The 19189-nt window shown below is 36.5% G+C and overlaps 1 protein-coding gene across 1 annotated transcript in view; it reads left to right on the top strand.

The window, feature by feature from the left end:
- LOC141497379 (uncharacterized) overlaps positions 1-19189 on the top strand; it is a 53348-nt gene that overhangs the window by 14356 nt on the left and 19803 nt on the right. Inside the window, exons 3-4 of the mRNA XM_074200025.1 lie at positions 5764-5916; positions 15441-15665. Coding sequence (XP_074056126.1) covers positions 5764-5916; positions 15441-15665 — 378 coding nt within the window. The remainder of the gene's footprint in view (positions 1-5763; positions 5917-15440; positions 15666-19189) is intronic.

Here is a 19189-nt window from a genome sequence, read left to right as displayed (position 1 = left end):
TTGGTTCCCCTATATCCCCCCGACCCTGGTCATCAGACTGAACAAGAATGGCTAGATCTCCTTGAATATAGGCAAAGAAGGTCAAGACCCATGTTATTTAGTTTTTGATCAGATTGAGGTTACCTGCCTATAAGGTGAAAATATAGGCAGACCCTAGTCTTTATAATGCAAACTAACAATCCTCCCTTCACATTCTTGTGGAACCCAAATACCCCTATGTTCCTCACAATTCCCCCTTTTTTAAAAAAATAAGAATTTGGGGTTCCACACCTTCTTAGTGATTTCTTTCTTGAATCACAATTCTTGTTATTGACATAACTACTCACTTTCTTCTATCAAGAGTACATGTCAACTTCCTGATGTCTTTTACTACTTGCTTATTGACATCTATCTTTAGGCAGCAACTTAATAGGTTCAATTTACTTCCTTCTCCAATCAACAGATTTATTTGCATGACTAAGATAGCCAGAGCCCTAGCTCTCTAACTGGTAATTGTTTCCAGAGCAGCCTAGAATCTAATCAGGATATAAATTGGGGTTCCATAGCCCCTACTCCGATCTTGTTCCCAGTTAGCAGAACCATAAATTTTGGATAATTCTTTCTGGGAGCCATATATCTCCCCACCCATTGGCATCCCCAGTCTTAATTTATGAGCTATCCACACTCCTTTTCTCTCTGCTTAAGTCATCATATAACCTTACCCCCAACTGGTCTCCTCCTTCTCCAGGCAGAAAGAAAAATTTTGACCTTACCAGCCCTATATAGCAACTCTCTGACCAGCCTTTGGACAAATGGATATGGGCAGTAGATCCCAATAATGTCCCTTTAGCTGGTTGGTCTTCCAGGAATATAGTTTCCTGGTTTCCAACACGATTAAAAATAGAAACAACTTATGAATGTAGCAAGTAGTTTTTTGAAATTAGGAAATAAATTAACAATTTCAAAATAAAGTCACAGTTATTCATCTTGAAAATTAGAGGAGAGACAGGAAATGGCAGAAATGAAAAAGACCATAGAGTTGATAAAACTAAGAGATGTCTTTTTGAAAAGATTAACAAATCAATAAACCATAAGCTATTCCCTTAAAAAAGAGAAAACCAAATTTTCAAAATCAAAAACAAGCAAAGTGGATTCACAATGAATAGGAAATAAAGTAAATTACCAGAAACTATTATTCCAAATTACCTCCCAGTCAAAGTCAAAGAAAATTCAACCCTTTTAGGAATGAAGTAAAGGACTGCCAGGGTAGGATTCTTTATACATTATCAGACATGGAATTGCATTAGGAAGTTTTGTTTAATTGTTGTTCTTTGTTGCAAAGAAGGAATCAATCTTTTTTTTTTGGTATTTCCAACAGTGACTATAATGTAAGAACAAAATGTATTAATAATACTTTAAAGAAACTCAAAGGAAATTTATAATTTTTTTCAAAAATACCTAAACTTAGCAAGAAAAATATGGACATTTTAAATCATACAGTCACTGAAAGAAAAACTGAGCAAGGCATAAGTGAAATATTGAAGGATAAGACCTTAGTATGGAATGGATTTATAATTTAAGTCTATCAAATGTTCAAAATTTATTTTATTTTAGCTACAAAAATAATTTTCAGTAATAGAGAAATAGGAATCTCTTCTAGGTTCCTTTTATGAAATTTTTGTGATCATAATATCTAAAACATGGAGGAATAAAGCAAAGAACTATGGACCAATTTCATTAATAAATATTGATTTAAAAATGCTGATCAAAAAGAACCAAAAAATATATTTAATTTGACCATCCAGTATTGTGGTTCATTGTTCCAGAAGGGATGATTGAACATTAGGAAAATACCTAGAAACAACAACAAAAAAAAACCAAGAACAAGCCTATATCAATACACAAAAAAATAATTAAAAAGACTATTGACAAAATGTAGCATCCATTTATATTAAAAACCCTTAAAAGCATAAGCATGTAAGGTACTTTCCTTGATAATGTTCAAAACTATATGATTAAAATATATATAATATATATACATATATATGACACTAAAACCTAGCCTGATTTGTAATGAAAAATATACTAGAAGTTTTTCAAATAAGTAAAGGAAAAAGAAAAATAATGTTTCTTCCTTTTATTATTGTTTGACATGGTCCTAAAATTAGACAAGAGCAATAGACAGCTAAAAATTAAAGCGGAGACAAAATTATCCTTATTACCAGATGATATGGTAGTTTGCTCAGGAAACTCCAAAGAATCAATGAATAAACTAATCAAAATCATTAATAGCTACAGGAAAGAAACAGGATACAAAATAAGCCCATAAAAATCATTAGCATTTTTGTACATTACTAACAAGAATCAGGTGACAATAACGTAAAGAGGAAATACTTTCAGAGTTACAACAAAGTATATAAAATATCAGGAAGTTATAAAATGTCCTTTATAGAAATAAAGGAGGACCAATTATTAAAGCAACATTACTTGTTCTCAGTTGAATTACACCAACATAATTAAACACTGGTACCATCTAAATTAACATATGAATTTAGGGTTATACCATTCAAACAACAAGTTACTTTATAGAACTATATGGCACTATCATTCTCCCAGTCACCCAGTGTAGGTATCATCTTTGACTTGCCACCATGTTGAATCTATGATAAAGTCCTGTCAATTGTTCCTTCAAATCATCTTGTGTCCTCTCCTCAGATACTATCACAACCCTTATCACCTTACACCTATAGCACAGACCTTCTGGTTAGTCTCCCTGTCTCAAGTTTCTCACTTCTCCAATCCACTCTCTACCAAGTGATCAGCGAGATCCTCCTTGATTTCAGGTCAAATCATAATGCTTCTCTTTTTAATATCTAGTGATTCCACTTACCTCCAGGATCATTTATAATATCCTGTTTGTCTTTTAAAGATCTTCAATAGTCTGCCCTCTTTTTACCTTTCCAATCTTCTTACACTTTATTCTGCTTCACACATTATGATCCAGCTACCTTGACCTCCTCCTTCCTCTTCCAATTCAATTTATTTTCAGTAGCTGCTGTCCCCAATACCCCTATTTCCTCACATACACCTCCTGGCTTGGATGACAGTATATATGACAGTCACAGTATATGACAAATTGTATCTCTAATTTCTCCCGCATCTATTTGCTTTGTGCATAGTTGTGTGCAAATGGTCTACCCCATAAGATTATGAGATCCTTGATGAAAGAATCTGGATTTTTTTTTTCATTTTTTCTATCCCCAACCCAATGCTTATCATAATGTCTTGAATTAATGTTTTTACTTGATGAGAATGAAGTCAAATGATCTTGATTTTGCTTCCAAAATTTCCTGTCATTTTTTCCCACTTTTTCAAATTTTTATTTTTATTTTTAGTTCCAAATTTTTCCCCTCCCTCCACCATCTTGTTGCAAAGGCAAGAAATACCATACTCAATATAAATATGAAGTCATGCATAACATATTTCTGAACTAGCCATATAGAAAAAGGAAAAGAAAAAAATGCTTCAATCTGTTCTGAGTCCATCAGCACTCTAACTAAAGGCGGATAACATTTTACATCAAGAAAGTCTTTTGGACTTCTGATGGAACGATCAGAATTACTAGTCTTTCACAGCTGATTATCTTTATGATATTCCTGTTAAACTGTATAGATTGTTCTTAGATGGTTCTGCTCACTTAGTTTTGTGTATCAGTTCATATGTCTTCCCAGGTTTTTCTAAAATCATCCTGCTTGTCATTTTTTATAGCATAATAATATTCTACCACATTCATATGCTATCACCTGTCCAACCATTTCTCAATTGATGATCACCCCCTCAATTTCCAATTCATTTTCACCACAAAAAGCACTACTGTAAACATTTTTGTACATATGAATCCTTTCCTTTTTTATTTAATCTCCTTGGTGTATCAATCTGGTGGCAGTATTATTAGGTCAAAGGGTATACACAGTTTTTAACCCTTTCAACATAATTCCAAATTGTTCTCCAGAATGAATAGACCAGTTTACCACTCTCCTAATAGCATAATATTGTCCCTATTTTCAACATCACCTCTGGCATTTGACCTTTTTTTCTCTGTCTTCTTAATCAATCTGATGATTGTGAGGTGGTACCTAAGAGTTGTTTGAATTTATATGTCTCTAAATTATAGTTATTTAAAGCAGTTTTTCATAGAACTACTAAAAATTGCCTGTTCATGTCTTTTGATCATTTATCAAATGAAGGAATGGCTCCTACTTTTATAAATTCGGCTCAGTTTTCTATATAATTAAGAAATGAAACCTTTATTAGAGAAACTTACTACAAATCTTTTTTTCCCTTTTTTCCCACTCTATCTAATTTTGGTGTCATGATTTTCTAATGAATGGTTAAAAACATGACTTGGCTACATTAAAAACAAATCATGTCTGACAATTCCTGATTTTGACAAAGTTCCTAGATTGGTTGGTAGGTCAGGAAAATATGATGGCACATTCTCTTAGATTTCATTAAAACATTTGAACAGCATCTAAGATGCTAATCTTGTGGACCAGTGAGAGAGACTAGAACACAGATAACAAAAAAAAAAATAGAAGACTCAACATCAACTTGAAAAGACATATATCAACTGGAGTATACTAGGATACTTGATTTGTATGTGTCTTTTCAATTTTAATAATGATTTGAATAAAGGGCTAGATAGATGACATTATCAGTTACATTCTATGACTCAAAGCTGAGAGATACTAATATGACTGAGACATCCTGAGAAACTAACTGTGGGCTATTATATTTAATAGTTTAATAGAGATTAAGGCAAAATCCTACCCTGGAGTTCAAAAAAAATCAACTCCACAAGTAGGAGATGGAAGAGTTATGACTAAGTCACAATTCATATGAAAAAAGTCTAAGATTTTAGTGAATATCTTTTTCAATATAATGATAGCTAAAAATATGACATCTTGGACTTCATTGAAAGAGATCATTTCTGGAGCCAGGGAAAGGATAAAAGAAGTAATGAATAGGAAAAGGAACAATAGACCTTTAGTCAGGAGGCTCCACAATTCAAAGTTCATCTGGTGATTGCTAGACTAAATGGCCATTATAAATCTCTTATCAAAGCCTCAGTTTCTGCATCTGTTAATTAGGAATGGAAATACCCAGTGTCTGCCTCAAAGGTTTGTTTTAAAATTTCAAATGAGATCATGTGAATAATTCTATAGAAATGCTCATTATTATTATTATTATTATTGTTGTTGTTGTTATTAATTTATGGTTCTATTCCCTGATGAAAATATTCCTAAAATAATGTTCCTTTCTGGCCACCTCATTTTTAAAAAGATAGACCAGGGAAGAGCATTAAAATAATGAAGGTTGTTCCATGTTGGAACATCAGTTGAAGGAATTAGGAATATTTAACTTGGAAAAGAAAAGACCTGCTTTAGTGTAGGAAGAGATAGTTTTAGCTTTAATGCCAAGAGACAATTTGAACTGACTAAAAGTAGAATGAGTTGCTTTGGGACACAATTTGTTTCTCCTCACTAACTGGAGTTGGAATGTTGTTTTTTTTTTGTTGGGATTATAGAAGGGATTCCTCTCCTGCTAAAAACCAGGATTTTTATGATTTCTGAGATTTCTTCCATTTCTGAGATTCTACTATTCTCTTATGGAAATGCCCTGCCCTCCTCATCTCCCCATCCCACCCCCAATGAAGCACACCAAGGAAGCATTTTCTTAACAATTTATACCCAGTGTTTTCTTTTTTGTCTTTTGTCTGCCTAGTTGGAGAGAGACAGATTGGTGAGCAGCTTGAATGATAAATTATGGACTCTGCAAAATGACATACAAAGTCTACATGAAATATGTAGGAAACAAGGAAGGACCTTGAAAGTGGAGGAGCTCTCTATTCATGAGATGGAAAGCAATATCAGCCTGGTAAGAACACCTGCCCACCTTTGGGGAGGGCCGAGTCTTACTTGTGACAACAGGAATGCTAAAACTGTTTCTTTACTAGTCATTCAAATACACTGAGTTATGGTGTGTCCAGCATATACACTCAGAAATTACAAAACAAATAAAAATGACTAACCCTGTCTTAAAGCTCCTTGCTAAATTCTGAGAACACAAAAGAGAGAAAGTACAAAGTTGTGACCATCAGAACTTTACAACTTAATATTTTACCGTCCACCTCCTAGATCACATAGCTCTACAACTACTAAGATCTGACTGCTTTCTTGCCAAGACCTTCCCATGGGCTAATTCTACATTTCTAAAATCTGCAATCTTTCTGCCTAATAGACTATTTCATCCTAAGGTTCTTCCCAAGTCTTCTAAACAAGCCACAAAACAAAAAAAAAACCTCCCACCTATCAGAGGGAGCCGCTTTTCCTGTCAAGGTTGCAATAGCAAAAATGGCCTGATTGGATCATCATACAAGTTCCTTTCATTCTGAACTGCTTCCATGTCCATACAGAGCATCAATCAGTCTAGGGTGATTTTATTTCACTTTGAGAATCCCTATCTCTTTGGAGACTCTGGGGTTAATCTTGTAATGTCTTCAGATTTATACAAGCACAAATGGGGAAACCAGCTACCCAACACATTCTTGGGAAGAATGCTGAAGACATCATTTCACCCCTCTGGGATTTGAAATGTTTTAAAACTACCTTCTTTTTTGGCAGCTAAATGGTACAGTGAATGGAGTAACAGGCCTGGAGTCAGGAAGACCCGAGTTCAGATCCAGTCTCAAACATTTACTAGCTATGTGACCCTGGGCAAGTCACTTAACTCTGTCTACCTCAGTTTCCTCATTTGTAAAATGAGTTGAAAAAGGAAATGACAAACCATTCCACTATCTTTGCCAAGGGGGAGGGGGTCACAAAGAATCAGATATGACTATAAACTAAACCAAAGATACCAAATAAAACTGGTATATACACATGCATTATATGAGATTAAGGTTAGGGATAGATAGATGGATGGATAAATAGGAGACACATAAAAAGAAAGTTGTACATGAAACTATTATGTACAGGTTGCTTTTTTTAATAGAATAAATTCAACCCAAAACTTTCAAAACTGTCCTGCTTTATGCTTCTTTCTGGCTTTCTTCCTATTCTCTTCATTATGCTTTTTTAAAAAATCCTAATGGTCTTTTCCTTTTCATCTTTTTTTTTTTTTTGCTTCCCTATCCCTAGCTTCCCTCTTTATTTTTTTTATTTTTTTCTAAAGGTAATGGGATTAAATGACTTGCCCAAGACCTAGTTTCCCTCTTGCTCTCATTTACCCTCCTCTGGGAAAAAAAAATAAGTAAAACCTTTATGGCAAATAGACATAGCCAAAACAAACAAATCCCTGCATTGGCTAGGTCTCCAAGATTTAGTTTTCCCTAAATTCCTGACTTATCTTCATAACTTTGGCTTTGAAATGTTGGTAAATTTAGAAGGGATATTGATCTCCTGGACCCGTGGCCTCTGGGTTACCCTCTGGTTTGCCAACTTATCAACAACTGGTCCTATTAAAGTTCTCTCAAAGTTTCCGGTCTTCTTTAATTATGTCTGTTAGATAGGCCAGGGAACTTGCCACTTCAATGAAGAGATGAAAAATTGCCATTCTGCAATGCTCTGGAAATCCTGCTAACACAAACATTTCTATTTCAGCCTATTGAACATTTTTACCTTTTTTCCCAGGGAGTACCAGTTATAGGAGAAACCCTTCAGTTTTCCTTAAAGGGTTTGAGAAAGGATAGGAACTTAATTTCCTTTTCTATTAATATTACCCTCAGCTCCACAATTATATCTAGATTCCTCTACCAGATGTAGGAAAAGATTTTCATATTGCTGCAGCGAGTTTTACTTATTAAGCAATTCTCTTCTGCAACAGGGAGAGACATGTGACCAAGAGCTCCTGCAGTTCTCTACCATACACCCAGTATTTCCCTTATTCTAATTGCCTTGAAGATGGTCCAACAGCATGAAACCACAGTCAAAGCGTTCCTGGTTCTTTCCAACACTTACTGCAGAATTTAAATTGCTTCTCATGTAAGCACAAATAGGTAGATATAGACTTGTATTCATCCCGTCATCTTCTACAGACATACAATCATACCCACTGACATAGTTACCTTCCCTTTTTTAACCTATCTTTATTTAGGTAGCACAGCCCTTGACAGGCCTCCGTTCTGAAAGCCATGTTTGACCAAGTGTTTTCTTATACACTGGGTCTCTCTGGTGGAAACTAAACTTGGGGAAAAACTAATGAGGTTAGCTCAGAAGCAAGAGACAAAAGACAAAATTGTCTGATATTAAGATATCTAGGACTTCAGAGATAAGTGCAAGGGAAATTTCAAGGGAAATAAATAGGAGAAACTAGAAAACTGAGCCCTAATGAAATGGTGTTTGACTAAATGCTAAGTTGTTAAGAATAGAAGTCATTCAGAAAGAGCAGGAAAGGGAAAAGAAAGCATCATATCCCCATCTATACACACTCCAAATCTCAGAAATCAAGAGAGTCTTTGAGTTAATTTGAAAGGGTAAAACAAAGATTTAGAAGCATCAGTTAAAGATGAAAACTTTAGGATGTCAACTGGATTTTTAAAGTAAATGGTTTTGAATTTATCTTTCAATGAACATTTGTTATTTGTTTTGCTGACCTGCCAGCCCACTAAAAAAAGAAATGATGTAGCAGGCTACATACTGTCACTTCACTCATTGGAGCATCTTGAGGATAGGATATGGTATGAAATTTAGAGGAATAAACAGGTCGAACAGATGTCCTTGTGGATTTTGCTCTTACAAATGCAGAAATTTATTGAGAACTAAAAAAAAGAGAATTAGGTCTTAACCGAAGTAACAACAAATTGATATAATTTGTAATGCTTGGGGATAGAAAGAGAAAATTCAGTAAACTAAGATAAATGAAACTCAAGAAAGTTAAAAATGTTATAAGAACATCTAAAGAGCAAAAAGTAATCTGGGGATGCTTTATACAAAAGCAGTTCTGTTTATAGGAATAAAGATAAGCTTCATCACAAAGGGCAAAAGATGCACCTTGCAAGAAACACAAAAGATAACGATAAGTATTATTTAGTGTTAGGAGGCAATACAAGAGCTACAAAGAAAATGTCAACATACATAAGGAAGGAAAATTGATAATAATGTCTGCAAAAAGCCAGTAGGATTTTTTTGTTCTGTTTTAAACAAAACAAACAAAAACCTGTGATCAAATAACCAGAACACTCACTCCCTGTTAAGAAACAACAGGTAATGTGGTTCAAGTCTTTTTAAAAGTTATATGTAGGTAAATGAGAAGAACTCAAAGACAGACATAAATGCATACTAAAGTAATTGACAGGTATTCTTGTGGAACTGATAACTTATTTTTGAGAACTTAAAAGGAAGAGGATGAACTAAGTTCCAAGGGATGAGAAAAATGCAAATGATATAAGTTTTTTAGAAAAAGGTCAGAAAGGACATTTCTGGTAATTATAGGAGCAGTTAATTTGGATAACAGGGAAGATATTAGAACTAATCATAAATCAATTAACATCATCCTGAAAAGTACAAACTTGGAGTAATAGCCAGTGTGACTCTTCAAAAAGCAAATCTCACCAGACCAATTAATTTCCTTTCATAATCAAATGATAGATCATCTAGGTAAGGGGGAAGCAAGAGCCATTTAGAACCAGCAGAGTCAATCTATTTGGGTGTCAGTAGAAAACAAGGTTGACTACCTATGGGAACCAATCCTACCTGAAACCAGTTCTGGACCAAATGATGTCTGTAAATGTAGTCTAGTTCTGTGATTCTGTGATTTTTATTCCAAGGACTAATCAAGTTGCTGTTAAATTATGTCCAGCTTGCTTGATTTCTCCAGATCTCCATTTGGAGGTCAAAATCGAATCTTATAAAATATTCATATCTTTATTGTATGGAAAGAAAACATTTCAACAACAAAAGGGTAACAGGAAATGCAATGATGCTTTCAATTATACTTTTCTTTGACTCATATGCAAATTAAATAGAAACAATTCTTTAGCAGCCCATTTTCTATTCACTTTGAATTAAGGAAAATAAAATCTTTTGAACACATGAGAATAAATAAGGGAAATTTAAAAGGATTCAAATACATCCAGGCATTCCTCCAAGTTCTCTGAATGTCAAATGATGTCTGAATGTTAAATGCCCTTCTCTTATCTTCTCCTTATTACTCTGTTATGGGTTTCTCCATTGCAGCCAAAAGAATATAAAACTATCTAAGAAAATGTTTCATGTGGTGACTCTGGAGACAAACTCTAAAATTTTTCCACTGATAGAAATAGTCTCAGAATGTCTTTATAAAAAGTGAGATGGTACAAAATATACCTCCTACTCCCTGATACTAGGGAGGAATGAACTGTTGCCTAAAGAGTTGATTTATAGAAGTTTTTGCAACTTTCTAAGAGCCATGTCTAAGAGCCAGAAAAAAATGGGAGATTTTCAATCTCTCCATGGTAGGGAAATCAGGAATTTTTTGCACTCAGTAATATTAAGGATCATCACTATTTGTAGCACTTGCTTCTTTCAGAAGGAAGATGTGTTCTCTGCTGACAAGAAATTTCCAAACCTCATATAAGATATGAAATACATATAGGTTTAGAGTTTGTAGAGGAGGTGACTTTTTAAAAAATAAAATTTTTAAGTTTCTTCCAATCTTTTTTGGATATTGGGAAAAATATACCCAAGTAGTAAGATAAGGGGAAAGCAAAAGAAGGAAAGGTAACAACTCAATGTGGTGTCCAATGTTAGTTTCTCATCAGATACAGAATGTCCAAGTAACATAGCGGCTCAGCAAAATACAATCCAGTTCAACACTGTTAGGTTATCCTATTTCCCAATAATTCAAGGATAAATCCTTTTGAAGATGAATGCCTGGGAACAGAGCCAAGATGGCAGCAAGAGAAGAGCTTCTCTTAGGTGCTCTCTCCAAAATATTTCAAAAACCTTAAAATTATGACTCTAACTAAATTTTCAAGAGACAAAATCCACAGAAAGACTCAGTGAGGCAATTCTCCAGCCCATGGCAACCAGGTAGATAGTGGAAAGACTCTATTCCATGGAGTTGGAGGGGCAACACCACTCCAAGCAAAGGAATTTCAGCCTCCCAGGAACAGCCCCAGGGTGCCTGGGAGTACCAGTTCCCAGCAGAAGAAGCAGTTTCCTGCCCTGTACCCCAGGGAGCACCAAGCATAACTCGGGAGATCAGCAGGGAGATCTCTGGCAGAGTGAGCATGAAGCCCAGGCCAGTATTGCCCTCCTTGGTGCAGCTGCAACCCTCAGCACAGTCCAAATCCCAGAAAATAGAAGCAGGGCTATGGAACTACCCAGCAGGAGCCTCCAGGCAGCTGCTTCCAGAGCACTCAGCCCATGGAAAGTAAGGGAGTGGAGGCAGAGTGTAGAGGTCTGTCCTCTGTTCCTAGAATAGGACTCTCGGACTTTGACCACATTTGAACCCTAGTCACAATCTAGGCCCCCCCATAGAGCAGGGACCCACACACGCAGCCCTGGGGCAGAGGGGTGTACTTGTGGTCATTCACAGACCAGAAGAGCAGTCAGAGCTTCACACACTGAGGTCCTTGTAGAGGGGTGTCCCAATAATACTCAAAAACTCAAGAAGCACCCCAAAACCAGGCACAGGTTAGGGAAATGAGGAAACAACAAAAAAAAGGAACCTGACCATAGGCAATTAGTTTGGTCCTATGGAAGATCAAACCACACAATCAGAAGATGATGAGTTCAAGCTTCTGCATCTAAAGACTCCAGGAGGGGCGGCTAGGTGACGCAGTGGATAAAGCACTGGCCCTGGAGTCAGGTGAAGCATAGAGAGTGGACAAGAAGGGCAATTTATGAGGGACCTGATGATGAACTGCATGTATTCCTGCATGGAAAGATAATACTGATAATGCTCAGATGAGCCTTCCCATTTAATAGAGCAGGTAGAAGGAGCTTTTATAGATGAAGCACGGGAGAGAGCTAATCTGAAGATATAATATAGTGTGAAAATAGAATCAATGGATGAAAGTGAAATGTATTGGGAGTAAGAGAAAGGAGAGGTAGAATAGGCTAAGATATTTCATGTAGCTTTTGCAATGGTACGGAAGCAGGGAAGGTGAGGGGGGAATGAGGGAGACTTCATTCTCATTGGAAATGTCTCAGAGAGGAAACAGCATATACACTCAATAGGATAAAGACATCTAGAAGAAAAGGGAGACAAGGGAGACAAGGGGAGGGGAGGGGGGATGTGGGTGACAGAGGAGAGGGTAGATCATAGGAGAGGATAGTCAGATATAATACATTTTCTTTTTTACTTTTTGCAAGGTGCTGGGATTGGGTGGTCTATCCGGGACCATGGGGCTGGGTGGTTGCAGGCTTGGGGCCTCTTGGCCCCGGGGTCGGTGCTCTGTCCACTGTGCCACTCAGCTACCCCAAAGCACATTTTTGAAGACAGACAGAGGGAAAGGAGATAGAAAATATAATAGATGGTAGTGAGGAGGAATGGATGGAAGGAATTACAATCAGCAACAGCAACTGTGGAAAAAATATGGAAGCAACTTCTATGATGGACTTATGATAAAGTGATCCACCCAAGACAGAGATGATGGTATCAGAACACAGACTGAAACACATTTTTTTCTCTTTCTTTTACTTTATTTTTCATGAGGTTTTATATTTTTGTGGGGTTTACTCTTAAACAAGAATATTTTAGTAATGTGTAAATAAAATTAAAGAAAAATTTTAAAAAAGAAATGTAAAAAACAAAGACAATTTTCCTTAGTCTCTGGTTTTCCTAGGCTTGCTTCTCAATAAACCAAAAATTCCATTGCCTTATGAATAAAAAAGATGAGTGCTCATTGATCAACCTCTGAAAGAGAATCTAAAAGGAATAAGATATGCAAAGGCATTTTCTTACAAGAGAATATTATTGGGGTGGCTAGGTGGTGCAGTGGATAGAGTATTGGCCTTGGAGTCAGGAGTACCTGAGTTCAAATACAGCCTCAGACACTTAATAATTACCTAGCTGTGTGGCCTTGGGCAAACCATTTAACCCCATTGCCTTGAAAAATCTAAAAAACAAAAAAAAAAAAAAAACAAAAAACAAAAAAAGAGAATGTTATTGATGAGCCTTTACTTTATAATCCTTTTCTCGTCTACCAACAGTTACAATCTACCAACATTCAAGTACTCATAAACCCATACTCTGTTATGAGGGTGATGACTGATAAGGTAACTACGGACTCTCTTGCTACCACCTGAAGACATGGGACTATTTCTGGTCCCAGTAGCCTTAAGAACATACCATGGCCCTTCCTAATCCCTTGGGTTCCTCCTTCAGTATTTTTCCCCAAGTAACAAGCATTTGTTTTTTTCTTCCTCCTATCATTGGGGGAAAAGAGAAAACTCTTGTAATAAATATGCAGAGTCATACAAAACAAACTCTACATTGATCATGAAAAATGTCTTTTTTTTGCAATTTGAGTTCATTACCTCTGCTGAAATCATAGTTGGGGTTATAACCATAATTTATTCAGCCATTCTCTAAATGATGGGCACCACTTTAGTTTCTAGTTTGGGGCTACTATGAAAAGAGCTACTATAAATATTTTTGAGCTACTATAAATATATATTTTATATATAAATATATATAAATATATATAAATATACAAAATAAATTTTGGACTACTATAAATATTCTTTTAACTCTTTTGGATTATAGGTCTAGTAGTGTACCCCTCCTCAGATAGAAGTAAGTTGTCAGAATTGCCTCACAATTTTTGGCCATGCTTCTCAAACAAAATAATTATTACTTTGTCAGAAACAATGAAATCATATAAGGTCCCAAATGCAATTCAGGTTGGTATACAGAGTTGATAAAGGTGATCAAGAATTTGCCTACCCCAAGTACAGTGTCTACTGATTTCTTTATATCCTGTGGTTCATCTGAACCAAGAGCTAGGAGAGCTTTTACCTCTTAGAATCATCTCTATTTATTTTCTCTCTCTCTCTCTCTCTCTCTCTCTCTCTCTCTCTCTCTCTCTCTCTCTCTCTCTCTCTCTCTCTCTCTCTCTCTCTCTCCCCCCTCCATCTCCCTCTTTCAATTCTTGTATATTTTCTCCCATAGATCTTCTGGGTCTTTTACAATATTCTATGAGTATCAGAGCAGCACCTGGGCTCTTTTCCTTCATTCCTTCTATCTGACCAGACCACTTCCTTTCCCAATCATAGATACCCTTGGATGAAATATTTCTGTAGCTTCTTAGACTCAAGTCATTGATGATAACATGCTATAGACTACCTAGTCAGCATCTTCCCTTTGCCTTGCTGATCACCAGCTTATATTAAACTAAAATATCTTGCAACTATCTCTTCTTTTTTACTTCTTTATCTCTTTTCTTGTTCTCTCAGCCCTAAAGAATCCAGAGAAGCAGCTCTCATTATTCATGTTGAACCACCTAACACATATATGTAAATAGTAGCATACCAAGAATCTCAGACACTGAAAGTCATTCAATAGAGATAGGATTCATCAAATTCACCAAATGACAGTCATTTAGCTTAGCAATTTTGGTCATTGTGTTCATGGGGCAATGATCCTTAGTTTACTCCCTAAGGAGATCCATTAGCTTTCATTCATTTGGATATATGTATAAATACATATACATTGAACACTTATTATGTGCAAGATGCTTTGGAAGTTACATGAAAGTATGAGATGAGATATTATTCCTTCCTCTCAAGAACTTACAATCTTATAAAAAAAACTCAGCATGAATAATCTTAAGGCATATGATAGGTGCTCTGTGGTTGCTACAATAATAAAAAACTATAGAAGATTGGGGACCAGGACTATTGAGTTAAGCAGAGAAAGTTCCAAGAAGGAATAATTTGAGTCAGTCTTTGTAGGTTGAACAGGCTGCCCTGTTAATCCTGGTGGCAATCTTTCAAGTGAATGTCATTGATCTCAAAAGAGCAGTAAAGATGAATCAATGCATATCCATCACCTCTTTGAGAATAAATGATTCAAAATCTAATGATGGTGCAAGTCTAGTGTCATCTTAGTTTAAGGAAGAAAATATTAGAAATTTCCATATGTTTATTGTGATTGGTTCACATATGGTTCACCTTCCCAACTAGCTAATGAGCTCCCTTACATCTTCCATCACATCTAGCACATGGAAGCACAATAGGCTCAGTAAATGAATAAATGGTATTGAATGACAACTTCTTAAAAATGTTTCTATTACTGAATATCAAAAAAGACAATTCATGTAATGATAATTGATAGAAATTAAAGCACCATATGAACATAAGAGACAGGAGGAAACTGCACTTGTGAACTATAAACCACAGCATTATTATTTGTTGCTTCTGTTGTTTGTTACTATCATCATCATCATCATCATCATCATCATCATCATATTCCAGTGTAAGCAGCAGCTGCAAGCAGAGTTTGGGTGCTGCAACCAGACTCGTCAGCTACAACTCCATCAACTAAAGGAAAAGTTGTTGATTCTTCAGCAGGAACTAGAGATTCGCACAGAAGAATTACAGTCTTCTTACTGCTCACTCTTACAATATCAGTCTATTCTGAATAAGCAGACCTGTGACTTAGAAATGCTTCACCAGCACTGCCATATGAAAGAAGATGAGGTATGTATTACAACTGCCATCCATGGAAGCTCTGTCTACCTTGCCCATTGAAAAACAGGTAGTGAAGCCAAGGAGCAGATCTACCAAAGCAGCATCTCCTTTTTGTTCCCTTTAGGCTAAACTTTCTGGGTTTCAAAGGGTCATCAAAGCCACTTTAAGGAAAGTCAGGCAAAATCCTCTTAAATGACTGAGTTTAGCTATTATACATTAACCAATCCAATTCATAAATCAGCCACCAGATTAGGAATACAAATACAAGTAAAAACAAAGTCCTAGTCCTCAAGGAGCTTGCAAACTAATGGGGAAGACAATCAACAAAAGGAGGTAGAAAACATTGGAAAAAATAGAGAAGGAAGGTATCCTCCATGGGAGTCCAATGGAGAGATCCAGAGATGTCCAAAAGCTGGTAGGAAATGGGGAGAAAACATTGCTGATCCCCTTCCTTAAAAAAAGACCCTCCAGTTGCAGGATCCAGAGGTGACTGAGGAAATGTGAGGACCAGGCAGATTTAGTCTTACAGGATAATGAGATTTCCCAAAGATGTGTTTCCTAGGGAAGGAAGGCAGATAGGGAGCTCCAGAGAAGTCCAAAAGGAGACATGATAGCTGGTGGTAATCTCTAATATCATCACATAGCTAACATCACATAGCCAGTTAAAATGTATTATAGAATATGGCATGGTATAAGATGTTGGATTAAACCTAATTTCTGCCAGATTTCTTTCCAGTTTTCCCAGAAGGGTTTATCAAATAGGGATTTCTTTTCCTAAATAATTTATTTTCCACTTTATCCAACATTGCATTACTGAATTCCATTGTTTCTGATTTTCCCTTAATCCTTTCTATTGGTCTCTATATTTTTAAACCTATATTTAATGGTTTATATTTCTCATTATTTCCCTTGATATTCCAAATTAATTTTGTTATAAGTTATTTTGGTTTTGCATGATCATTTTTGCTACATCTATCATTTTTACTGTATAACAGTCATGAGCACTGAATATTCCTCCAGCTGTTCTTTATTTCTTCTTCCTTTTATTTTTTTTTAGATTTTTGCAAGGCAATGGGGTTAAGCGGCTTTCCCAAGGCCACACAGCTAGGTCATTATTAAGTGTCTCAGACCAGATTTGAACTCAGGCACTCCTGACTCCAGGGCCGGTGCTCTATCCACTACACCACCCAGCCACCCCTGTTCTTTGTTTCTTTAAGAAGAATTTTATAATTGAATCTATACAAATATTTTATGTGCTGTTTGGTTGATGGCTCCCCAGATATTTTGTGCATTTTGAACTTACTTGGAATAGGATGCAATGTTCCCAATTGCATCCTGGCTTCAGCTCTCTCCCCACCTCAATCTGTCTTCCACTCAGCTGCCAAAATGATTTTTCTGAACTTCGGGTCACTCCACTGCTCAGTAAACTCCCTATTACATCCAGGATCAAATATAAACTGTCCAGTGCTTGGCCATTGCTACCTTCCCAGTCTTCTTAGCCTTGTAAGGGAGAACCTTCCAGGTACAATCCATAATATCTGCATTCCTACTCTGCTTCCCACAACCCTCATCTGTCCTCAGCACCTTTCCTAGCATGGCTTAGTTCAAATTCCCCTTCTCCAGAAGGCCTTTCCCAATCCTCAAAGATTCCATTTCGTCCATCCTATATTTTCCATGCATAAATAACTATATGTTATCTTCTCCCTTAGAATATGAACTCTTTGAGGCTAGGGACTTTCTTTTCCTTTTTAATCCAGTATTTCGAAAAAGCTTGGTAACCACCTGATCAGTGGGCTCTGGAGTAGGGATAATCTTACAATGCAGGGGTTTTTGAGGGGTGTGGCTACAGTAGAAGGATTAACTACTAACCAGAGACAGAGAAAGTGAGAGAAAGGAATGGGAAAGGTAAGCAGTAAGAAGAGATAAATAAATCCCAGGTATGAGCGCATGACCTTTTAGCCCTTCTAGGTCACCTCACCCAATAAAAACTTGTCAAGAGTGGCTTATAGAATTTTATATTTATTAATGATTATAATGTGACCCATATTACCAATGAGTTTAATAATAAAACGCAATAATGTCGCATGAATGGATTTTGAGCAGCCATGGGTTAGATACAACTGCCCCAGAGGGTAAGTGTTATCTGCCCAGTGATTTCAGAATACTACTTGCAAGGTTGAGTTAAACCTGAATGGTTCAAAGGAGTTGATTTCATTGAGAGAAACTCGGCCTCCCCCAAGATAACCGAACTCAGATAAAGTGACCCCAGCCAGGACAAATGCTTAAAAGGCTAAAGAGAGATTCAAATAGATACTTCCAGGCATTCTGCCAAGTTCCTCCAACAGAATTCCTCTGAGCAGAAAAGTGCAAAGCTGTCTGAATTTCAAACGCTCCTCTCCTCTCCCCTCTTTAGACAGTTACCACCTTGAACATAATAATTTCTGAAACGTATCTCAAATTAAGGATGGCCATCTATAATCAGTTTAGACTGTCATATTTCATTTGGCTATCAGTTTTTCTCAGGATTATTTGGATCTTTGGACCCATCTCTGAAATCTTCCCAAATTACTACAGTTTACATGATCTCTCTCCTTACTCTGAATTTCTTTGATGGTTATGTGTCTATTATCTCACACAGCTTAATAAGGATTATAGAACCATAAGATTTAAAATGGCTTTTAGGACATATTTGCACATATATATTTACATACATATCTATATATCAAATACATAAATATACATGTGTGTCTATATGTGAACATATACACATGTGTTTACATATATGGAGAAAAGAGGGAGAAAGAACATACACAAAATAGATTTAAGGTAATTTTGAGAGGGTGTGTACTAAACAGTTAAGCTATTGAACAGGGTTTCATGAAGGGAGTGAGGCTTAAACTGAGTGATCTTAAGAAGGAGGAATGGGAAGGGAATGACCAGGGATAAAGGGTACACATACCGATCAGAGTGGTATAACTAGATCATAGTGTATACAGTAAAGTTTGGGATAGGGTGGGATTGTGTTTTTTGGGAGGGAGGGGGTTTGAGACTAGGTCTCCCTATCTTGCCCAGGCTAAAATATGGCTAGAAATATGGGTCTAGCCAGGAATGTATCATCCAGAGCTTAGCAGTACCAGGACTAATCTGGCAGCTATGTACTAGAGAGCTAGAAGAAGTGCCGGACCCAGGACAGACAGGGAGGACACCATACAGGAGAATGAACAGGTGCCAAATGGAAGCTCTATTGCTTATTTCCCAGAGTTAACTCCAGATCTAATAAAGATTGAGAAGGGGACCTGTATCTAGAAATGGACAACCAGGACAAAACAGCAGTTCTGGGAACCTTTGCCAAAGGGTGAACCTGGACACAAAGCAGCTATGTGATTGACCAGAATTGTCATACATTCAGTCCTTAGCCTAGTTTTGAAATCTTCAGAGGATTAATCAAAGCAGGGGAGCCAAAGGGGAGCCAACACAATTATTCTGTGAGTGATATGAGGGGTGGAAATAGTGAATACAGAAAGAAACTTGGA

Source organism: Macrotis lagotis, chromosome 1, assembly GCF_037893015.1.
Source record: "Macrotis lagotis isolate mMagLag1 chromosome 1, bilby.v1.9.chrom.fasta, whole genome shotgun sequence".
Lineage (NCBI taxonomy): Eukaryota > Metazoa > Chordata > Mammalia > Peramelemorphia > Peramelidae > Macrotis > Macrotis lagotis.
This window is presented reverse-complemented; position numbering and strand designations above follow the sequence as displayed.